Raw genomic sequence first — 22,081 nt, 5'->3', positions numbered from 1 at the left:
GGCAAGGGAAGGGCTCATGAATAGTAACCATATCTATAAGTAAGCAGTCCCCCTACTGACAGCCTGAACGCTTCCTGGATGTACTATTGGCTTTATCAGTCAGAAAAAAGATGCCACTCAAAACTAGGCAGTGCTTTGCCAGAATTCATGGAGCCACACAATGTAACAGGACAATTCCAGAGTTTCCAGGATCAGTTTCATTCCTCCTATGATCCAAATGACCAGGTAGAATTCACTCTTTTCTCTGAGCCTCCCTTTCCTCGTCTCTACAGCCTAAAGTTTGGAGTTTCCTTCCAGGTTTTCCTTGTCAGGTATGCTTGATATTCATCGATATGTTGGTATTTCCTGACCCTCACCCAACATTCCATTTTAGATTTTTACTGCAGCACTAAGGAAGATGATTGCCCTGGAGAAGGAAATGGCAACCCACTCCAGTATTTTTGCCTGGAGAATTCCATGGACAGAGAAGCTTGGCACGTTACAGTCCATGGGGTCACAAAGAATCTGACATGACTGAACACAAGGCACATGCTGAGGATACACAAAGAAAGATTATTACAGTTGTGAAGACCGTGCCAACTTAACTTCAGTTCCTTAGAACTTTAGTGATTATAGTTTAGAGGAGTTTTCAAAACATGGTTCAGAAACCCAGTTGTCAGCCAAGTGCAACATGCCAGCCATACATAATCAGTCAGCTTCCAGAGAGCACCCTTCTCCATTTCACACCTCTACTGGCACGAAAAATTGGAAGAGTCACAGTTATGGGAGCAGCAATGTCAGTCCTACCACAAGGGAGGGATTTTGTATATTCACAGGAGGAATAGGTGGTCATGTGGAAGGAGGTAAGCCAAGAAGGAAAGGTGGAGTGGCTTCCAGAGGTGTTTGCTATTGGTCCAATCCTCAGAAGGGGATCTCAGAAAACACCCAGAAATGACTTAGCTGTTCATGTCCCAAAATATTCTTCTATGTGGTACAAGGTAGCCTAATATTTATATTGAAAAAAACAGGCTCTGAAATGAGATCAACTGGGATTCAAATCCCAGTTCCATCAGTTTCCAACTATGTATCCTTGGCCATGTTAACCTATGCACTGTGAACTTCAGTTTTCCCTAATTCTAAAATTCTAATTCTAAATTCTAATTCTAATTCCCTAATTCTAAAATGGAAATAATAACTGAAACTACGACAAGTGGTGGAGTTTAAATGAAACTGTATGTGGGAAGCATTTGGCACACAGGTATTGCTTAAGTTACTATAAGAGCTACAGTGAGACTCAAGCAATTCATTCAGACCTAAGAAAATCGCCTGAATTAAGAACACGTTAGAGGAAGCAACCTGTGTTAAGACTGTCACACTGGAAGATAAGATATTTGGTTTCCTTTGTTTGCTGGGTCAATCTGTTGTACTTTATTTTTGTTGGACTGTTTTGATTTTGCTAATGTGTGTATATTCAGTCACATGTTTCTATTCAGTCACAGTTTTTATTGTTGTCATAAACCTCAGCCTCTACATTGGGCTTTTGAAGTTCTGTACAGTTTTCCTTTTTTTTTCTTTTTTTCCTTTTTTTTTTTTTTTCTCTTTTTATAATTATAATTTTTAATTTCTTTAAACCTATTATATTTTTCTACATTTATTCCTTTCTTTGCCTTTCCTATTGTACTTTTCCCTTGCAGTTAATCTTTGATGTATATAAATCTTCATCTACCTCTGTTTAACTTTGCATATCTATTCTTTCTTTCTTTTCTTTCTTTCCTTCCTCTCAATATATTTATTAGTTTTGTTTTCATTGCTTTATTTCCCACTTGGCACCTTGCTTTAGTTTTGTTTTCCAGTTTGTGCTTTAGTTAGTTTTGTTCTTAACTGGTAAATATAATTTTTTATTTCCTATTTTTACTGAGTCAATCTACTGCACTTAACTTTGTTGAACTGTTTTTACTTTGCTTATGGGTCTATATGTATATGTGTATATTCCATTATTTTAATTTTTATTTGCCTGATTTTGTAACTGCAATTTATCTGGGGTTCAAATTTGTTTTTTTGGTTTTGGGTATTTGTTTTAATCTCACTTAATGCCATAACAAACCACTTGTGGAATCTTAGTTCCTGACCAGAAATCAAGACCTGAGCCTTTGGAGTGGGAGCACTGACTCCAAGACCCTAGACTACCAAAGAACTAACTCTAGGGAGTATCAAATAGTGAGAACTCACACAAAGGAAACCGCTTAAAATAAGACTAGGTGTCACCCAACCACCAGTAGCACCTTGTGCAGGACACCTCATCTAAACAACAAACAAAACAAAAATACAAACCCAATCATCAGCAGATAGGAGTACCACCTCACTCAGCCTTGCCCATCAGAGGAAAAACAAACAAAACTCAGCACAATCTCACCCTATATGAAGCTTACACAAACCACTGGACCAACTTTAAGAGGACAGAAACCAAAAGGAAGAAAGAATTCAGTCTTGAAGCCTGGGAAAAGGAGACCTCAAACACAATTAGTTAAAAAAAAAAAATGAAAAGGCAGAGAAATATTACACAAATGAAGGAACAAACTAGAAACACAGAAATCCAAATAAATAAAGAGGAAATAGGCAAATTACCTGAAAAAGAATTCAGAATAATGAGAGTAAAGGTGATCAAAAACCTTGAAAACAAAATGGAGAAAATGCAAGACTCAATTAACAAAGACCTAGAAGAATTAAAGAATAAACACACAGAGACAACACAATTACTGAAATTAAAAATACTCTAGAAGGAATCAATAGCAGACTGTCTGAAGCAGAAGAACAAATTAGTGAGCTGGAAGATAAAATGTTGGAAATAACTTCTGAAGAGCAGAATAAAGTAAAAAGAATGAAAAGAACTGAGGACAGTCTCGGAGACCTCTGGGACAAAATCAAATGCACCAGCATTCGCATTATAGGGGTCCAAAAGAACAGGATAAAATGAAAGGGTATGAGAAAAATTTTGAAGAGATTATATATAAACTCATACACCATGATCAAGTTGGGTTTATTCCAGGAATGCAAGGATTCTTCAATATATTAAAATCAATCAGTGTGATACACCATATTAACAAATTGAAAGATAAAAACCATATGATCATCTCAATATATGCAGAAAAAGCCTTTGACAAAATTCAGCACCTATTTATCATTAAAATTCTTCAAGTAATGGGCATAGAAGGAACATACCTCGACATAGTAAAGGCCATATATGATAAGCCTACAGCAAACATTATTCTCAATGGTGAAAAACTGAAAGCATTCACCCTAAGATCAGGAACAAGACAAGAGTGTCCACTTTCACCACTGTTATTCAACATTGTTCTAGAAGTCCTAGCTTCAGCAATCAGAGAAGAAAAAGGAATAAAAGGGATCTAGATCAGAAAAGAAGAAATAAAGCTCTCACTATTTGCAGATGACATGATACTGTACATAGAAAACCCTAAAGATAGTATCAGAAAATTACTAGAGCTAATCAATGAATTTAGCAAAGCTGCTGGATACAAAATCAATACACAAAAATCACTTGCATTTCTATATACTGTCAAGGAAAATCAGAATGAGAAACCAAGGAGTCAATCCCATTCACCACTGCAACAAAAAGAATTATATATCTAGGGAAAAAATCTACCCAAGGAGACAAGAGAACTGTACACAGAAAATTATAAGACACTAATGAAGGAAACAAAAAATTATATAAACAGATGGAGATATATTCCATGTTCCTGGCTAGGAAGAATCAATATTGTAAAAATGACTATTTAGCAAACTTAGTCTACAGATTCTTGTGATCCCTATCAAATTACCAATGGCATTTTTCAAAGAACTAGAACAAAAAATTTTACAATTCAGATGGAAACACAAAGAACCCAAACAGCCAAAGCAGTCTTGAGAAATAAAAATGGAGCTGGAGGAATCAACTTTCCTGACTTCTGATTACACTACAAAGCTACAGTCATCTAGACAGTATGGTACTAGCACAAAACAGAAATATAGACCAATGGAGCAAGACAGAATGCCCAGAAATAAACCCATGCACTTATGGGTACCTTATTTTTGACAAAGGAGGCAAGAATATACAATGGGGCAAAGACAGCCTCTTCAACAAACGGTGCTGGGAAAATTGGACAGCTACATGGTACTGAAGAATTTATTTACATGGCAGCAATGGAGAAACAGGCATAGAGAATAGACTTATGGTCATGGGGAGAGGGGAAGAGGGGGGGAGATGTATGGAAAGAGTAACATGGAAACTTATATTACCATATGTAAAATAGATAGCCAACAGGAATTTTTTGTATGGCTTGGGAAACTCAAATAGGGGCTCTGTATCAACCTAGAGGGGTGGGATGGGGAGGCAGATGGGAGGGAGGTTCAAAAGGGAGGGGATATATGTATGCCTATGACTGATTCATGTTGCGGTTTGACAGAAAACAACATAAGTCTGTAAAGCAATTATCCTTTAATAAATTAATTAATTTTTAAAAAGTCACTGGCCATATCATTAACAGAAGGAGCTGTCCAGTCCCCACATGCTGACCGGGTATCGTTGACAGGAAAAATGCTATGGTTATTTTTGAAAGATCACCCACCATTAGGCACATATGCAACTGATGGTTTTATTTCTTAGCCAGCAAGGGTAGAGGGACAAGAAAGGAAGATGCACTTTTTTCTCTGTGCGTGATCAGAAAAGATAAGCAAAAATAACGTAAGCCTGGTTTTTATAACTCTCAAAGCTGGACAAAAGTAAAAGTTCACTAGAAAATTTACACAGAGTATAATCAAATGGTCTGCATTCTTGTGTAGCGTGTTAATCTGTGATTTTATATATTTTGACTTCTCTTTCTCTCCATGCTACATAAATATAACTGGAAAATACTTAGAACAGACAAGAGTGTATTAATATCATCTAGTTCAATGTTTCATATTCCTTTTAACATATGTGAAAGACTTGACATATCTCTGTCGGAAAAAAGAGACAAACATATCTGAAAGTTTTAAAGGCTTCTCTGTCTTTTCTGCCTGATATGTCAGACACAGGTTGTGCCTGCATAGCCAGAAGTTTTCAGGTCAGCCTTGGAACATAATTAAACTAAACTATAATATTGGGATTTCTTTGGAAGGAATGATGCTAAAGCTGAAACTCCAGTACTTTGGCCACCTCACGCGAAGAGTTGACTCATTGGAAAAGACCCTGATGCTGGGAGGGATTGGGGGCGGGAGGAGAAGGGGACGACAGAGGATGAGATGGCTGGATGGCATCACTGACTTGATGGATGTGAGTGTCAGTGAACTCCGGGAGTTGGTGATGGACAGGGAGGCCTGGCGTGCTGCGATTCATGGGGTCACAAAGAGTCGGACATGACTGAGCGACTGATCTGATCTGATCTGATAATATTGGGTTGGCCAAAAAGTTCATTCAGATTTTTCATGTCAGCTTACTGAAAAACTCAAACAAACTTTTTGACCAGCCCAATACAAAGAGCTTTCACTGTTAAAAAGGAAAATGATAGAATCTTTTCATTTCTATGAAGATTTCCATGCTTGGAGCATAGAAAAGACTCAGAAATGAGTACAAGAAAAACCTTTCCCTATTTATATCTCCAGATTACTACATTAAATGGATGAAAGTAACGACTGATGAAAAGTCAACTAGGGTAATAACTTCAGCCTGGGTGTTTCATTCTCAAGTAGGTTTTAGATGCAGACAGTTGGGAGGATGATTTTGCTTGAGTATTTCTTATAAAAAAGTAAAATATAAGAATTAGAAGACATTAAAATGACTCAAATCACCAAAAGTTAAAAGGGTGTGGTTTCAAATTCTTTTCTTTTATACAAAGTGGAGAGCAGGCCACAAGTGGGTAGGGGCAGCATTCCATTCTTTGTTTTGATGCCACGATCTGATCTTTTCTTCCCTTTTCAAATCTGTCAAATTGGCAACGTATTTCTAACTTAGTTTTTACAGTAAAGTAAAAACAGCCATGCTGATTCAGACACTGCAAAACAATTGAGACTTTTTTGCCTATTTCAGCAAAATGATTTGACATTTAAAGGTCAAATGATATAGCTTGATGTATAGTTGCAGTGAATTAACCACCCTCCCTTCTCTTTCATTCTATATACATAAAACACAAAATTCTGGCCAAAAAGAAAAATCAGAGTCTTTTGGATCATATTTACTTTCCTAATTTGAAGTCCTGCAGTTTTCACTTTTGTAAAACACATGTGGCCTTTGGTCTGTGGCCTGTCATGGGAGGCATGAATGAGCATACATGTACCAAGGCCTATATGCCCTCAGTATTCCCCAGGCTCTAAAAACAGATGAGATCCCCTCATCTAGCCCCATAAATCTAGCAGTATATGCCACCTTTCTTTGAGTAGCTCCAAGTTGTTTAAGAACTAAATCTTACATTTTGTACCCCTAAGTTTTATCAATAAATAGGATAAATTTGGTAATGAGAAATTAAGGCTTTAAACATTTTAAATTTCAGGCTAAAATCTAGGTGTGTGGCCATCAGCAAGGCAATTGTTTTTATTCCCATGAAGTCATTCACCAATGACACCTGGAGATTTTGATTGAAAAGAACATATTCTTTCTTGTCTTTTTATTATATTTTTATTATAACTGTGCACCACACTCTAATTCAGGATCAGTACTGTGAAGAGTAACATACTAAACATTTTTGTGCCACATACTGTCTCTGTTGTGCAGCCTTCTTCTTTTTTATTGTTTTCAGTTCAGTTCAGTTCAGTTCAGTCACTCAGTCATGTCCGACTCTTTGTAACCCCATGAATTGCAGCACGCCAGGCCTCCCTGTCCATCACCAACTCCCGGAGTTCACCCAAACTCATGTGCATCTAGTCGGTGATGCCATCCAGATGTCTCATCCTGTGTCGTCCCCTTCTCCTCCTGACCCCAATCCCTCCCAGCATCAGAATCTTTTCCAATGAGTCAACTCTTCGCATGAGGTGGCCAAAGTACTGGACTTTCAGCTTTAGCATCATTCCTTCCAAAGAACACCCAGGGCTGATCTTCTTCAGAATGGACTGGTTGGATCTTCTTGCAGTCCAAGGGACTCTCAAGAGTCTTCTCCAACACCACAGATCAAAAGCATCAATTCTTCGGTGCTCAGCCTTCTTCACAGTCCAACTCTCACATCCATACATGATCACAGGAAAAACCATAGCCTTCACTAGACGGACCTTTGTTGGCAAAGTAATATCTCTGCTTTTGAATATGCTATCTAGGTTGGTCATAACTTTCCTTCCAAGGAGTAAGCGTCTTTTAATTTCATGGCTGCAGTCACCATCTGCAGTGATTTTGGAGCCCCCAAAAATATAGTCTGACACTGTTTCCACTGTTTCTTCATCTATTTCCCATGAAGTGATGGGACCAGATGCCATGATCTTAGTTTTCTGAATCCTGAGCTTTAAGCCAACTTTTCCACTCTCCTCTTTCACTTTCAACAAGAGGCTTTTGAGTTCCTCTTCACTTTCTGCCATAAGGGTGGTGTCATCTGCATATCTGAGGTTACTGATATTTCTCCCAGCAATCTTGATTCCAGCTTCAGCTTCTTCCAGCCCAGCGTTTCTCATGATGTACTCTGCATATAAGTTAAATAAGCAGGGTGACAATATACAGCCTTGATGTACTCCTTTTCCTATTTGGAACCAGCCTGTTGTTCCATGTCCGGTTCTAACTGTTGCTTCCTGACCTGCATACAGGTTTCTCAAGAGGCAGGTCAGGTGGTCTGGTATTCCCATCTCTTGAAGAATTTTCCACAGGTTATTGTGATCCACACAGTCAAAGGCTTTGGCATAGTCAATAAAGCAGAAATAGATAGCATATTAAAAATGTAAAAGGTATTTTTTAACACTCAAGACATACATCTACGAGCTATGGTTGTGTTTGTCTCACTGTCTCTAGTTTTCCAACCCTTATTCTAAATTGACAGAATTAAATTAAAATCCTTATATAAATGTTTTTATACTGCCTACTTCCATTCCATCTAATTCTGCATCAGTGCTAGGGATCTCTGTATTCATAATTAGTGATCTCACATTCAAGTAATATTAAACTTGATAATCTCCTTTCTCCATAACTCTATGACATTCTTTGCTTCCTCTAAATTTAATGCCTATCAAAAGCAGAGACATTACTTTGCCAACAAAGGTCCATCTAGTCAAGGCTATGGTTTTTCCAGTAGTCATGTATGTGGATGTGAGAGTTGGACTGTGAAGAAAGCTGAGCGCCAAAGAATTGATGCTTTTGAACTATGGTGTTGGAGAAGACTCTTGAGAGTCCCGTGGACTGCAAGGAGATCCAACCAGTCTATTCTGAAGGAGATCAGCCCTGGGATTTCTTTGGAAGGAATGATGCTAAAACTGAAACTCCAGTACTTCGGCCACCTCATGCAAAGAGTTGACTCATTGGAAAAGACTCTGATGCTGGGAGGGATTGGGGGCAGGAGGAGAAGGGGACAACAGAGGATGAGATGGCTGGATGGCATCACCAACTTGATGGACGTGAGTTTGAGTGAACTCTGGGAGTTGGTGATGGACAGGGAGGCCCGGCGTGCTCCAGTTCATGGGGTCGCAAGGAGTCGGACACAACTGAGTGACTGAACTAATTAACTAACTAATGATAATTACATTAACTCACTTAATGGTTGAATTCTCTAATGGCCTGCTGACTTAAACAGGGACTCTATCCGTCTTGTTCCATTCTGCATCCTCAGTACCTAACAAAACTACTGTCCTTGAGTTAGTATTCAATCAATACTCTTTTGATTGAATGAATAATTGATTGGAAATGCAATTTTTTGAATCATTTGAACTGGAGAAGGAATGACTGAATGCCAGATCAAAATAACCACTCCCAGGAAGATCACTAAGCAAATATTCATCTAATATATATAGCAAATATCCCAAATAATACAGGCCAACATTATATATAATAAACTACATTTCTATACTTTTCAATACATTTTCTGTTCTTAGGGAGAAAAACTGGTTACATGAAAAATAAAAATATTAAATTTTTCTCAGTCAAGATAAATTTTAAGCTTGCTCAACTAATTCCAAGTTTATTGGATGGCTATGGAATTAGCATGAACTAACCAATGCTGAATTGTAATGAAAGTTCAAGATTCAGTTGCAATATCAGGAGAATCTGAGCTGCAATTTTATATCTCCCAGACTCACTGTGGCATCTTCCTTGGTTTACTGAATTACTTACATGCTATTATGCGTATAAGAAGTGAGGGAATTTTCAGTCCAAGAAATATAGATTTCCAGTTCATTCTTTTATGAATTTTGGTACCTCATTAGGCATGTGATTTCTGAGGACTTGCTCCCACATTCTAAACATAATAGAATATAGTAAACATACCAGTTGGGTTCTTTGAAAATTAAAGCTTAAGTGCAGAACCACACTGAATGGTCTATTTTGCCTAAATTTTCTTCTGGAGCAGTATTTCCAAAGTAAAATATTTAGAAAGAATTAAATTGGTATAATTTTACAGTGATCAGTTAATAATATTTAAAGTACTTGGTTTAAATCTCCTTTTTAATATTCATTTTTTCTTTCAAAATAAGATTTAGAAATTAAACTTATTTAAGACAAATTTGCCAGTATTCTTCTTGGAAACATGCAGCTATTCTTAACAGTCATATAATTTGTACAATATTGGAAGATGGTTTCTTGGTAGTACTCATTATGTGGTTTTCTTTGGTTATAACTGGGATGATATGCACTAAAACATCATTGATTTTCCTTCTTTTAAACAGGATTTCATTTCAGGTGGATCAAAGAATGAACGTTGTGACACTGTTTCCAATTTAATACACAAAGGCTGCTCAATTGATTTAATAGAATACCCTTCTGTGCGTGTAATGCCAAGTGAAAATGAAATTAATACCCAGGTGACACCAGGAGAAGTGCTGATCCAGCTGCATCAAGGTACGGTTATTTTCAAATATATCAACGTCTATTCTCAAGTTAGAATTGTATCTAGCCTTTGTTGCTGTATATGTGCTCAGTCCTGTCTGACTCTTTGCGACCCCATGGACTGTAGCCCACCAGGCTCCTCTGTCCATGGGATTTCCCAGGCAAGAATACTGGAGTGGGTTGCCATTTCCTTCACCAAAGGATCTTCCTGACCAAGGGATCAAACTCATATCTCCTGTGTCTCATGCATTGGTAGGCAGATTCTTTACCACTGAGTCACCTGGGAAGCTCCTGCTGCTAAGTCACTCCAGTCGTGTCCGACTCTGTGTGACCCCATAGACGGCAGCCCACCAGGCTCCGCCGTCCCTGAGATTCTCCAGGCAAGAACACTGGAGTGGGTTGCCATTTCCTTCTCCAACGCATGAAAGTGAAAAGTGAAAGAGAAGTCGCTCAGTCGTGTCCGACCCTCAGCAACCCCATGGACTGCAGCCTTCCAGGTGCCTCCATCCATGGGATTTTCCAGGCAAGAGTACTGGGAAGCTCCTGACTAGCCTTATTTGTTCATATTTAACATTTTATGACAGGCAGTATTGTTGCTGTAGAAATGACAGTGGGCTCAGAATCAAGAAATCAGAATTCTAGTCTTTCTTGTGCCTATAGCTAGCTAGCTGTGTGACCTCGGACATTCTCTGCAAACCTGACCACGCTATATTATAATTATGTGTTTCCAGTCTTGATCACATTATACTATAATTGTGTTCCTAGGACACTGCCAGCTCTGTATAAGAAGAAGAACATGTTTTATTCCATTCTGTTTTTCCAGTGCCTATCAGAGTGCTGGCATGTAGTAAGCATTCCATAAGTGTTTGCTGAATTTGTTAGTTGATTAATTAGTAAGAGATGTGAATTAGTCTTAGAGCCTCTGTGATAAGCTTTTAAAAACAAAACTATAATTCATAATTATCATAATTAACTTGAGCTGCTTTAGTCCCTGAGAGTTACGCACACTTTTCCTCCTATACTTCTCTAATACTTGTCCTTTCATACATTTGTATTCCACAGTTTGGCGTATGTAGTAGGCCACTGGAAATTATTCATTTTCTTTAGTGCCAGAGAGTCTCATCGAGCAAACTGCATATGGCAAGATAAGTTCAAGTACAAAGATATGCATCACTAAATTAGATACATTTAGTTTTAAGTGGTATGCAGTTGCCTTGAAGCCTTCATTATTTCATTTTGGGTGGTCTTGTCCTGTTACTAAATTTTTGAATAACCATTATCGACAAATGCCCTCCCAATTCCAAGGTATTTTTCTCAGACTCTTTGATTACCAGAATAACAAAGTCCATTTCTTTCTTGGCCTTAGGCATACTCCCAGCTTCCAATTAAAACTGTGCACATCACCATATCAAATAATTATACAGACTAGTATGGACATATGAATGCTAGCTGCAAAGGGATACACAAAAATGAAAGTAACTAGGTTGGTATTATGACACTTGTCACCTTCTATTGCTGCCATAACGAAATACCATATAGTAAGTAGCTTAAACAAAAGAAATTTATTTTCTCACAGTTCTAGGACCTAGAAAGTCTGCCATCAAGGCACTGCCAGATTCAGTTTCTGAAGGGGGAAAGAGTGATAGATAGAAAAGGAGCACTCTGTTGCATCTACATATAAGCCCACTGATTCCATCATGAGGACCCGACCCTCAGAACATCATCTAAACCTAATCAACTCCCAAAGGCTCCATCTCCAAGCATTACCATATTGTGAGTCAGGGCTTTAATATATAAATTTGGGGGGCGGGGTTCAGTCCATAGTCCTTGATATATAAAATAATATTTTCAAAGTCCATGAAATAGTTTTAGAAATTAATTTTATTTTATGCAAAAAAACTGAACTTCAAGTGAAACTGTTTTTATAGGCCAACATCTCTGAACACCTTGCAATAAAATTTGAAGCCAATATAAGATGATTAACAAATATTAAATAATAGAGAAACTAAGGAAAGCTTCTCCTAAATAAATTCTATTTCCAAGAATAAATCAAAATTCTACTCATAGGCAATTTAATAATAATGATAATAACAGTAGCACACATCAGAACATAATGGGATGTGTTCAAAGCTGCTCTCAGGAAAACTCAGAACTTTAAATGCTTTTATCATTGAAAAAAAATGAAGCATACAGATAAAGATATAGGAACAACAAAAACAAAGAAATTAATTAAGAAAAAAACAAAATGAAATAAAAAATAGAAATTAAAAAGGAAACGAATGTATAAATCTAATAGCTAAATCAATGGCAAAGCTAATTAGAAAAAGAAGACCCAAAGCAAATGACCTGATTATACAGACTATGACCAGATAAAAAAATATTGGGGAAAAACTTCAATACATTAAAAATGGTAAAATATATAAATTATGATAAAAATAATTTCTTAGGAGAATATAGAAGACTAAAATTGACTCAAGAAGTAGAACCCCAAGAAATATAATAAAGATATAAGAAGTTAAGAAAATTCTAAAAGAAACTCTCCTAAAAACATTAGGTCTAAGAAACTATAAAACTCCTAGAGGAGAACATAGGCAAAACACTCTCCGACATACATCACAGCAGGATCCTCTATGAACCTCCCAGAATATTGGAAATAAAAGCAAAAATAAACAAATGGGACCTAATTAAAAAAAAGCTTCTGCACATCAAAGGAAACTATTAGCAAGGTGAAAAGACAGCCTTCAGAATGGGAGAAAATAAAGCAAATGAAGCAACCGACAAACAACTAATCTCAAAAATATACAAGCAACTCCTACAGCTCAACTCCAGAAAAATAAACGACCCAATCAAAAAATGGGCCAAAGAACTAAATAGACATTTCTCCAAAAAAGACATACAGATGGCTAACAAACACATGAAAAGATGCTCAACATCACTCATTATCAGAGAAATGCAAATCAAAACCACTATGAGGTACCATTTCACACCAGTCAGAATGGCTGCGATCCAAAAGTCTACAAATAATAAATGCTGGAGAGGGTGTGGAGAAAAGGGAACCCTTTTACACTGTTGGTGGGAATGCAAATACAGCCACTATGGAGAACAGTGTGGAGATTCCTTAAAAAACTGGAAATAGAACTGCCTTATGATCCAGCAACCCCACTGCTGGGCATACACACTATGAAACCAGAAGGGAAAGAGATAAACCCCAATGTTCATCGCAGCACTGTTTATAATAGCCAAGACATGGAAGCAACCTAGATGTCCATCAGCAGATGAATGGATAAGAAAGCTGTGGTACATATACACAAAATCAGCCATTAAAAAGAATACATTTGAATCAGTTCTAATGAGGTGGATGAAACTGGAGCCTATTATACAGAGTGAAGTAAGCCAGAAGGAAAAACATAAATACAGTATACTAACGCATATATATGGAATTTAGAAAGATGGTAACAATAACCCAGTGTAAGACAGCAAAAGAGACACTGATGTATAGAACAGTCTTATGGACTCTGTGGGGAGGGAGAGGTGGGAAGATTTGGGAGAATGGCAATGAAACATGTAAAATATCATGTAGGAAAAGTCCAGGTTCGATGCATGATGCTGGATGCTTGGGGCTGGTGCATACGGCCCAGAGGGATGGTATGGGGAGGGAGGAGGAGGAGGGTTCGGGATGGGGAACACATGTATACCTGTGGTGGATTCATTTTGATATTTGGCAAAACTAATACAATTATGTAAAGTTTAAAAATAAAATAAAATTAGAGAAAAACACACACACACAAAAAAAAACATTAGGTCTAAATATTTTCATGGGAAATACACTTTAATGTTCACCTAAACATTCAAGGAACACATTATCCCTAGGCTACATAAATTCTCCCATGGTTTTTTGAGAAGGCATAGAAGCTACTCAATCTTTACAAGTTATCATAACTTTAGGATCAAATCCCTAATAACATTTTAAATAATCAAATTAAACTTCATGTGATAATAAGAACAATAAGAACAATGTCACCATACAAGTAGATTTAACCTGCAGTAGTTGATTATCTTAAAATCAATGTATTTTTTGTTATCTTAGTTTGCCAAAAGAATAAAAATATATATTGTTATCTCAAGATGCCAGAAATCATACAATAAAATTTAGTGTCCATTCCTGCCCAAATGAAATTGAAGAATACTTTGTTAATACACATTAAAATCCTTCTGAAAGTTTTATATAAAAGCAATCAGACAAGAAAACCAAATATAAGCTATAAACATATTGAAAAGATAAAGCAAAATTAATCTTATATGTCTACACAGAAATCCAAGCAAATCAAACAAAACTAACACTAAAGTTAAAAGGCTGTGAAAGGAAAATTTTTAAATATTAAATGTAATCTAAAAGAGATCATTTCAAAGCAGCAACCTAAAACATAAACTGTCTGGCAATAAACTTTCTAAAAAATGTGTAGAGTCCATTGTGCTACCTAAAAGCCAGTATGAATAAATGCAGAAGAATTCTATGTTCCTAAAAAGGAAAATAATATTATAACAATTACAGTTTTATATATATATATGTATATATCCAGTAATATAACAAAATCTAAGTGAATCAATAAATGTAAGACAATCCCAATGAAACTTGAATGCACTTTGTTGGAACAAATATTCAATGATACTCATTATACATGTATGTATCTATATCTGTCGGTCTCTCCATGTATATATAACAACCTATTTATTTAGGGTACATTTCTAGTCATAGATTTACTAGGTTATATATATTATTAGATTATTCACACACAAAAAATCATATCCAGTTAGGCTTTCCAGAATCAACTTTGCCTATTTCTCATTCTTTTTAATCTCTTCAGTTTGTTAAGTGTAACTAGTCCATTAGCTATTTTCATTTGTTTTGTTCCCAGTACTAGAAAGCTTGAACCTTTTTCTTAAATTTATTAATACCTCTCTATTTTGTGTGTGATTTTTCAACAGCTTACAGATGAGGCTTATCATATATTGTTTGCCTCCAAAAATATGACTAATAGCCTTTAAAAATATCTTGCTCTTTTTTAAATACTTAAGATTTGAAAATTACAAGGTGCATTTTTTCTACTTGTATGTTACATTTAAATTTATACACTTACATGAATTTAGTTTGTTCTCTTTTGTAGACATAATGGTGGCTGAATCCTCCTGAAACTATAAAATAATAGTTCAAAACTTGAGAAATTATTTCAGTGCTGTAGATAAGCAATGGCAGTGGTGGTAACAATGCAGGAGAAAAATGGCCAGACTTGAGAGATAATGTGGAGGTTTTGTCCCCAGAGATTGGTGAAATCATTATGGGGCTTGATTTTAGTCAATACTAATGAATTTGTGTATGAAAATACTGTAATTGTCTAGTGTGTATAAGTTATCCTTCCTATAGCTATGAAAAACTATATTTTTATAATCTGCATATATAGCAAATAATTATTAAAATAGGTATAATAAATTCATCTAAAAATGCACTGTGGCATCAAAGACATGCTAGCTTTGGGGCATAATATATAAAGCTGTATCTGGAATTTTACCAATTCTAGATATATGTATAAACCTCATTCCTTATGATGTAAAACTCCTTTACACTCTAACACAGAGATAAGAGTTGAGGGTCTGTTATAATGCATACTATGTGTAAAATATGTTTATTCCCTAATCTGATATTTATTTGTTAGATTTATTTATAGACAATCACTTTATTTTTTGTATGATTAAAAACTCATGACCTATGTAGCATCTATTAAGAATTTTTAAAAGCTTTTATGGATATTTCTATTATATCATATACTGACTAAGCTTTTAAAAGAATATTAAGAATATGTACAAAATACACAAAATCAAATATTTTAAATGAGATTTTAAAAGGACACTTTCTTTTACTTTATACTTCTTAAACTATACCTCTTTTTCTTATTTTCACCTATCAATCTTATGGAGAAATAATAACAGAAATAGGCCACTGATCCTAGTTGGTCTTCCCTAAGAACAGTGAAATGAGATGAAATCTTTAGGAGGGTAGGGAAGAGAAGAGAATTCTCAATTTCTGCTTCAGAAGTAATATATGACAGGGATTAGTATAATTTATACTTCACTAACTGAAGAAAATGTTTCAAACTTGATTCATTTAATAATGTTAAAGAAAAAACTGATTTAGTGTAGCTTAATTTAAAATGTAAGATTCTTCAGGTATTCTTGAATTCAAAACTTAAAAAAAAACATACAGAGTCATGCATTTTTCCTCAACACCTGGCCATACAGAGTCATGCATTTTTCCTCAACACCTGGCCCATATCCCTTATTTTACCCCTACAGAAATCCAGAAATGTGCCAGGGTCTGTACCTTGATGTTTCAAACCTGTCTCATTCTTGGACCTTTTCCTTCCCCTGCCCAAAGACAATGAATAGAAATTGGCAGCTCTTTTTTCCTTTTACATGTCTCCATATTTTCTTACGAGTTGTTAGTTTCATCTTATGCAGAATATTTTTTAGTGTTTTAGAATCTTTTCTTAGTGTCCAGACATGTTTATTGCAACTAGTTCTTCAGAGATGCTCACACTATTAGTTGAGTGATTTAAAACTCATTCTAACAACTTTAGTTCTTTGGTCTATTCAAACCAATATTGGCAATAGCTGTAAGTAGGTCTCAACTTTCCTCCAAGTCCCCTTTCTTATTCTATGTCACAAACTTTTTTTTTGCCTTTGAAGTTAATCACGGGAATAGGATTAGAGCCTTTAAAATCTCAAAATATAAAGATGAAGCTTTCCTGTAGCTAACGTAAGTGGTGACATAAATATTTGGAGGCCAGATGATACTCTTTTCCTCCTACAGAGAGAAACTATTAATATTTAAGATCTCCTGAACTATGTGAAAGAAATTATAAATATCAGCTTCTTACTATGGTGTACATGTGGGCCTTTTCAAATGCTGTATGAAAATATTCTTCAATTATAGTTTAAAGAACATTTATGAGTGGCTATGCATGTACCAAATCAGAGGCTTCAGAGATGAATAAACAGTTTTTATCCTAATGTTGCTTAGAATCTAGTAGTAACAATAATGGTAATAATTACTAGTGTCCATATATTTGTGTGTGCGTGGTAAGTCACTTCATTGTGTCTGACTTTTTGCGACCCTGTGGACTGTAACCCTCGAGGCTCCTCTGTCCATGGGATTCTCCATGCAAGAATACTGGAGTGGGTTGCCATGCCCTCCTACAGCAGATCTTCCAGACCCATGGATCAAACCAGTGTCTCTTATGTCTCCTGCATTGGCAGGCGGGTTCTTTACCACTAATGCCATCTGGGAATTTACTAGATACCAAATATTGTGGTAAATATTTTCGATAGATCACTTCAGTTAGTAGCTCTTACTCACTAAAATAATCCACCCCCATGTAACTCCTCTCTCAGAGTAGCATTTAAGACTTTTCCGCTGGACTTTATATTACAATGGTGATAGCCACAGATATTGTTTTATTTTTAGATTTGATTCTTTCTCATTCAGTATATTCAAAACCTTTTTAATGTCATTTTCCCTTTGAGCCCAGTGTTGATGGAACCCCACTATGAACTGAATGAGGATTTTATCAAGGGACATAGTATCCATATTCCCATGAAAAGGTATTTATATCTACTGCCTATATGAAGAGAAGGTTTCTGCTTCATATTCAGTTATCCAATCCAAAGACAACTTGAGAGCGTAACAAGGTAGTGTCATGGAGTGTCATTTGCTCATCAGCAAAATATGGTAATCTAAGCTTGGCCCCTTCAGCTTCTTCCTTAACAAGCAGAATGGTCTGGGGTTAGCCTATTTAGGGCTGCCCACCTTAAGCTCACTGCTTAAAGCTAAAACCTTTTAAGAAACTCAAGTGCCTTGCAGTTTTAAAGTAGCAATTATTGTTCTCTCCAGCAACGAGTACAAGTCCTGTGTACAGAAAAATTTTCCTTTCTCCTATGGTGAAAATTTGTCTTACTCAGGTGTCAGTTCATGCTGAGGTCTTCAACTGACCCAGGTACATGCGCTAATGCCAGCATCTATGTAATCCGAAATCAAGCCACAGCAGACTGCACCCTCTAAACCTGGTCACTTGGCAAGGGTTCCTAAAAGCTGTCTTTACTGAGGCTAGTGAGCCTAGGATTTGCTTGCTCAGCTGTAAGCAGTTGATACGTGCTGAAAAGCAAAAGTGAAGTCGCTCAGTTGTGTCCGGCTCTTTGCGACCCCATGGACTGTAGCCTACGAGGTTCCTCCATCCATGGAATTTTCCAGGCAAGAATACTGGAGTGGGTTGCCATTTCATTCTCCAGGGGATCTTCCCGACCCAGGGATTGAACCTGGGTCTCCTTCATTGCAAACAGGTGCTTTTACCGTCTGAGCCACCAGGGAAGCCAAGGCCCCTGAATGGCTGGAGCTCCCTGAATAGCTCAGGCCTCCAAGGACTGTGCTTTTGTTGATTCTGTACAGACTCTGCCTGTGGCTGCGATAACCAACCAACAATATAACAACTCACACAATACACTGAATATCTGATGTATTTTTCAGTGACTCTGTCAAAATAGGCAGCCATTCATCTTTAGGCAGAGCCAACATAAACTACAATGATCCATCAAGGTGAAAATACCATGTGGCCAGTGCCTAATGCCTCCAGCCATATGCCTAAGTCAACAGTTAAAAAACAACTACACAAATTAAAAAAAAATTAAATGCTGACCCACATATTAAAACCCAAGTTCCTACACATGAACTACACTTCCCAATATACTCCATTTCTATTTTTCATCAATTCAGCTCTGTCTACCTGATTCTATCATTCTCCTGAATTAAACTTCTCTACCCAAACTTCAGGTCACTTCCATGGGTAGGCTTTTTCACCATATACTTAGAAAGCAGAACTGAATATATGCTCTCTGTAGGCAGCCCAGCTCCTAAAAACAGGGAGTGAGAAAGTTGACTGGGCTGGGCTATGCAAACCCAATTTCTCCTCCCAAACTCAGGCTGATGAAACAGAGATGTTATAATAAAGAATTTTCCTGCATGTAAAGGCAAATTTAGGAATAATAAGCCACTTTCTCCCATAATTAATATTAATAAACCAAAAAGCTTTCTATTTTGAATACATTCCATAATCTGGCTGAAAAACATTTGAACTATTAAATAAGTTTATAATGTTGTTATTCTTATGCTATATTTTGTTATTATTATGCTTAAAATATGCTATATATTTAAGCATATTAAGACTGAAAATGACTTGATAAATTATAGGATTCTTTTTCATAAGTAGATCAGGTTACTAATTATGTACTCGAATTGGTATTTATTCATTTTTTTCCATTCAAAATATTCCCCATATACAAATAATTAATGACTTACAAAGAATTTGCTTTATTGTTTAAAAAAGTAAAATTCACAAATTGTCTGTATTTAAATTGATAACTTTTTACCACGTACTTTAAAAAGTTAAACACAGAAGTACTCATTCTGAAAGGTATCAGATCTTTGTATCACATGATAATGGACAGAGAACTAAATAAAACTGTAATGCAAAGACAGCTGTCTTTTGGAGGCTCCAACAATTCTCCTTATGGTGACTTTCTCATCCAGTTCCTTTGCCTCTGTGATCCCTCTTCAACATATATGTTTATTAAGCACTTATTATGCACTGGACAAATGCAGTCCCCTACATAGCTTAGGTTCTCAGTGTGGCTGCTGCATATCATTCTTTAGACCACTGTCTCATTTTTTCTTACAAATAATGGTTGGGAAGAATCTTATCAAACAACTCATGATGAGGTAGTAAGTATTCTGAATAGCTTAATGTACTTCTTAGTACCTGAGTTTCTGCATCTCATACATAAATATGCCTTAACCCCAAAGAATTAATTTACACCTGCATCTAATAAGGGGTAAATTTTCTTAGAATGCCTTTCTGGATGTCTTCAAACCTAAAAGTCACCTGCAAACAAACACATTCTTCTAGTCTCTCATAATAGAATGCTGCTTGATGTCTGGGCTGTGCTTTACTAGACACTAGAAATGCAGGTTCATATGGTGATAAATATATTCCCTATTACATTTATATTGAGTTGCTTTGTTTGCTGTTATCTTTGCCCCATAGAATTATGAGAAATGCTTTGTAGAAGTTGGAGACTAAAACATTGGTATGTTCTTCTAACTGCCTTAAAATTATTCCAGAATATTCCCAATTTCCTTCATTATGCACAAATTAGTGATCACTGTTCTATATCTAAAATGTGACTGATTTATTGATAGCTTAACCTGAGATGTTAAAAATGAATACTACACTATGTTTGTCTTTCTTTGAACTAGGAGCTGAAGCTAATTTTATGCTGAAAATTCATCCTCTGAAGAAATATCCTGTGGATCTTTATTATCTGGTTGATGTCTCAGCATCAATGCACAATAATATTGAAAAATTAAATTCAGTTGGAAATGATTTATCTAGAAAAATGGCATTTTTCTCCCGTGACTTTCGCCTTGGATTTGGCTCATACGTTGATAAAACAGTTTCACCATACATTAGTATCCATCCAGAAAGAATTCATAATCAATGCAGGTATCTAATACTAGACATGGACTTCCTAATGCTAAACAAGTTTAAAACCTTGTAAAATCTCATTTTGGTTTTATATCAAGGACTTACTAAATTATCTGTTTTTGTTTTAATTAAATGAGAAATAAAAATATTTATAGAGGAAGGACATTCCTATCTGAAAACTTCTAAGATTGAAGGGGGCTTTTATTTTTATATTTTTTCACTTAGTTTTTATTACAAACATTCAATAATCAGGCTACCATATATGTAAATACCTCTTTGAATATTCTGTATTTCTTTTTTTTTATTGCTCCAAATTTGCTGAAGCAAGGCTTATCATTTTTAAAGTACTTATTTTGCCAGTATTGCACCTACATTTCCATTACTGTATTATGACTGTGTTTATAATTACATTGCTTATAATGTTATTTCAAAGAAAACTCAGCTAGCACATGGAGGGTAGGTAGGTCAAAAGATGAGGATTTGTTTGCTAAAAAGAGTTCTTTTTCTTATCATTTTGGAAGGCTGATTATAAATAGTGTGTGCCCTACAAAGAAAGGAAAACCGACCTTTAAAATACGAATTTCTCACACAACATTTAGCCTGTTGAATTTTTGAAGAGCAAATATAAATGTATCCAGTTCTTCCTTAACAAAACATTTAATTTTATCATCTTCTTTCTGACTTCCATACGTTGTCCAAATCACTTTACAGGGTATAGTCTAATTTACCAAAACAGCCCTGCTGTCTGTTGTAGTGGAAAAAGACTGATGCATCTCCATATGGAGCTTCATACACCTTCTCCCCAAGCACAGATGCACCTGAGAAATAATCCTTACCTTTGAGGACATCATGGAATTCTCAAAACAATTTTTATGAATTTTGACCATTCATCAATGATTCTACAAGAATCACTTTAAAATTAGCAAAATATTTTAAAATATCTAACAAAAGTATAGTATTTTAACAAAATTCCTAAAAATATTTCCCCAAAGTGTTTTTCAGTTGTTCCATGAACAAATGTGATAGGAAATCACTGAAAATTCTCATCTCCTCTTAAAAATCAATAGTATATATTAGCATAATAAAAGCCCTTAGGTGTCCTATATTAAAGGAACATGCTTAATCTTCTTTATGTTTTGAAACCAAGCCATTATATTCCTACCTGCAAAGAAATATTCAGCAATATTGAGCTTTTCTCTGATTTTATAAAATATAGATTTTTCTCTAATAAAGTTTTATTGGCAAAAATAAAGTATTCCCTTCTCACATCAACCACACACTTTTACATGAGTAATATTTCGGATCTTTGAAGGACACACAGCAGAACAATTTGCATTTCTTCTTTACTCATACAGTGACTACAACTTAGACTGTATGCCTCCCCATGGGTACATCCATGTGCTGTCTTTGACGGAGAACATCACTGAGTTTGAAAAAGCAGTTCACAGACAGAAGATCTCTGGAAATATAGATACACCTGAAGGAGGTTTTGATGCTATGCTTCAGGCAGCTGTCTGTGAGGTAAGAAGTTTCA

At 35.9% G+C, this 22,081-nt stretch overlaps 1 protein-coding gene across 1 annotated transcript in view; it reads left to right on the top strand.

The window, feature by feature from the left end:
- The window catches only part of ITGB8 (integrin subunit beta 8), a 98,423-nt gene that overhangs the window by 35,631 nt on the left and 40,711 nt on the right, over positions 1 to 22,081 (top strand). The window contains exons 3-5 of the mRNA XM_005908372.2: positions 9,799 to 9,970; positions 20,319 to 20,565; positions 21,903 to 22,068. Of these exons, the coding sequence (XP_005908434.1) occupies positions 9,799 to 9,970; positions 20,319 to 20,565; positions 21,903 to 22,068 (585 nt within the window). The remainder of the gene's footprint in view (positions 1 to 9,798; positions 9,971 to 20,318; positions 20,566 to 21,902; positions 22,069 to 22,081) is intronic.

The sequence above is a fragment of the Bos mutus genome, chromosome 4 (genome assembly GCF_027580195.1).
Source record: "Bos mutus isolate GX-2022 chromosome 4, NWIPB_WYAK_1.1, whole genome shotgun sequence".
NCBI lineage: Eukaryota > Metazoa > Chordata > Mammalia > Artiodactyla > Bovidae > Bos > Bos mutus.
Note: the sequence above shows the minus strand (reverse complement) of the source record. Positions and strands in the feature narration are given on the sequence as shown.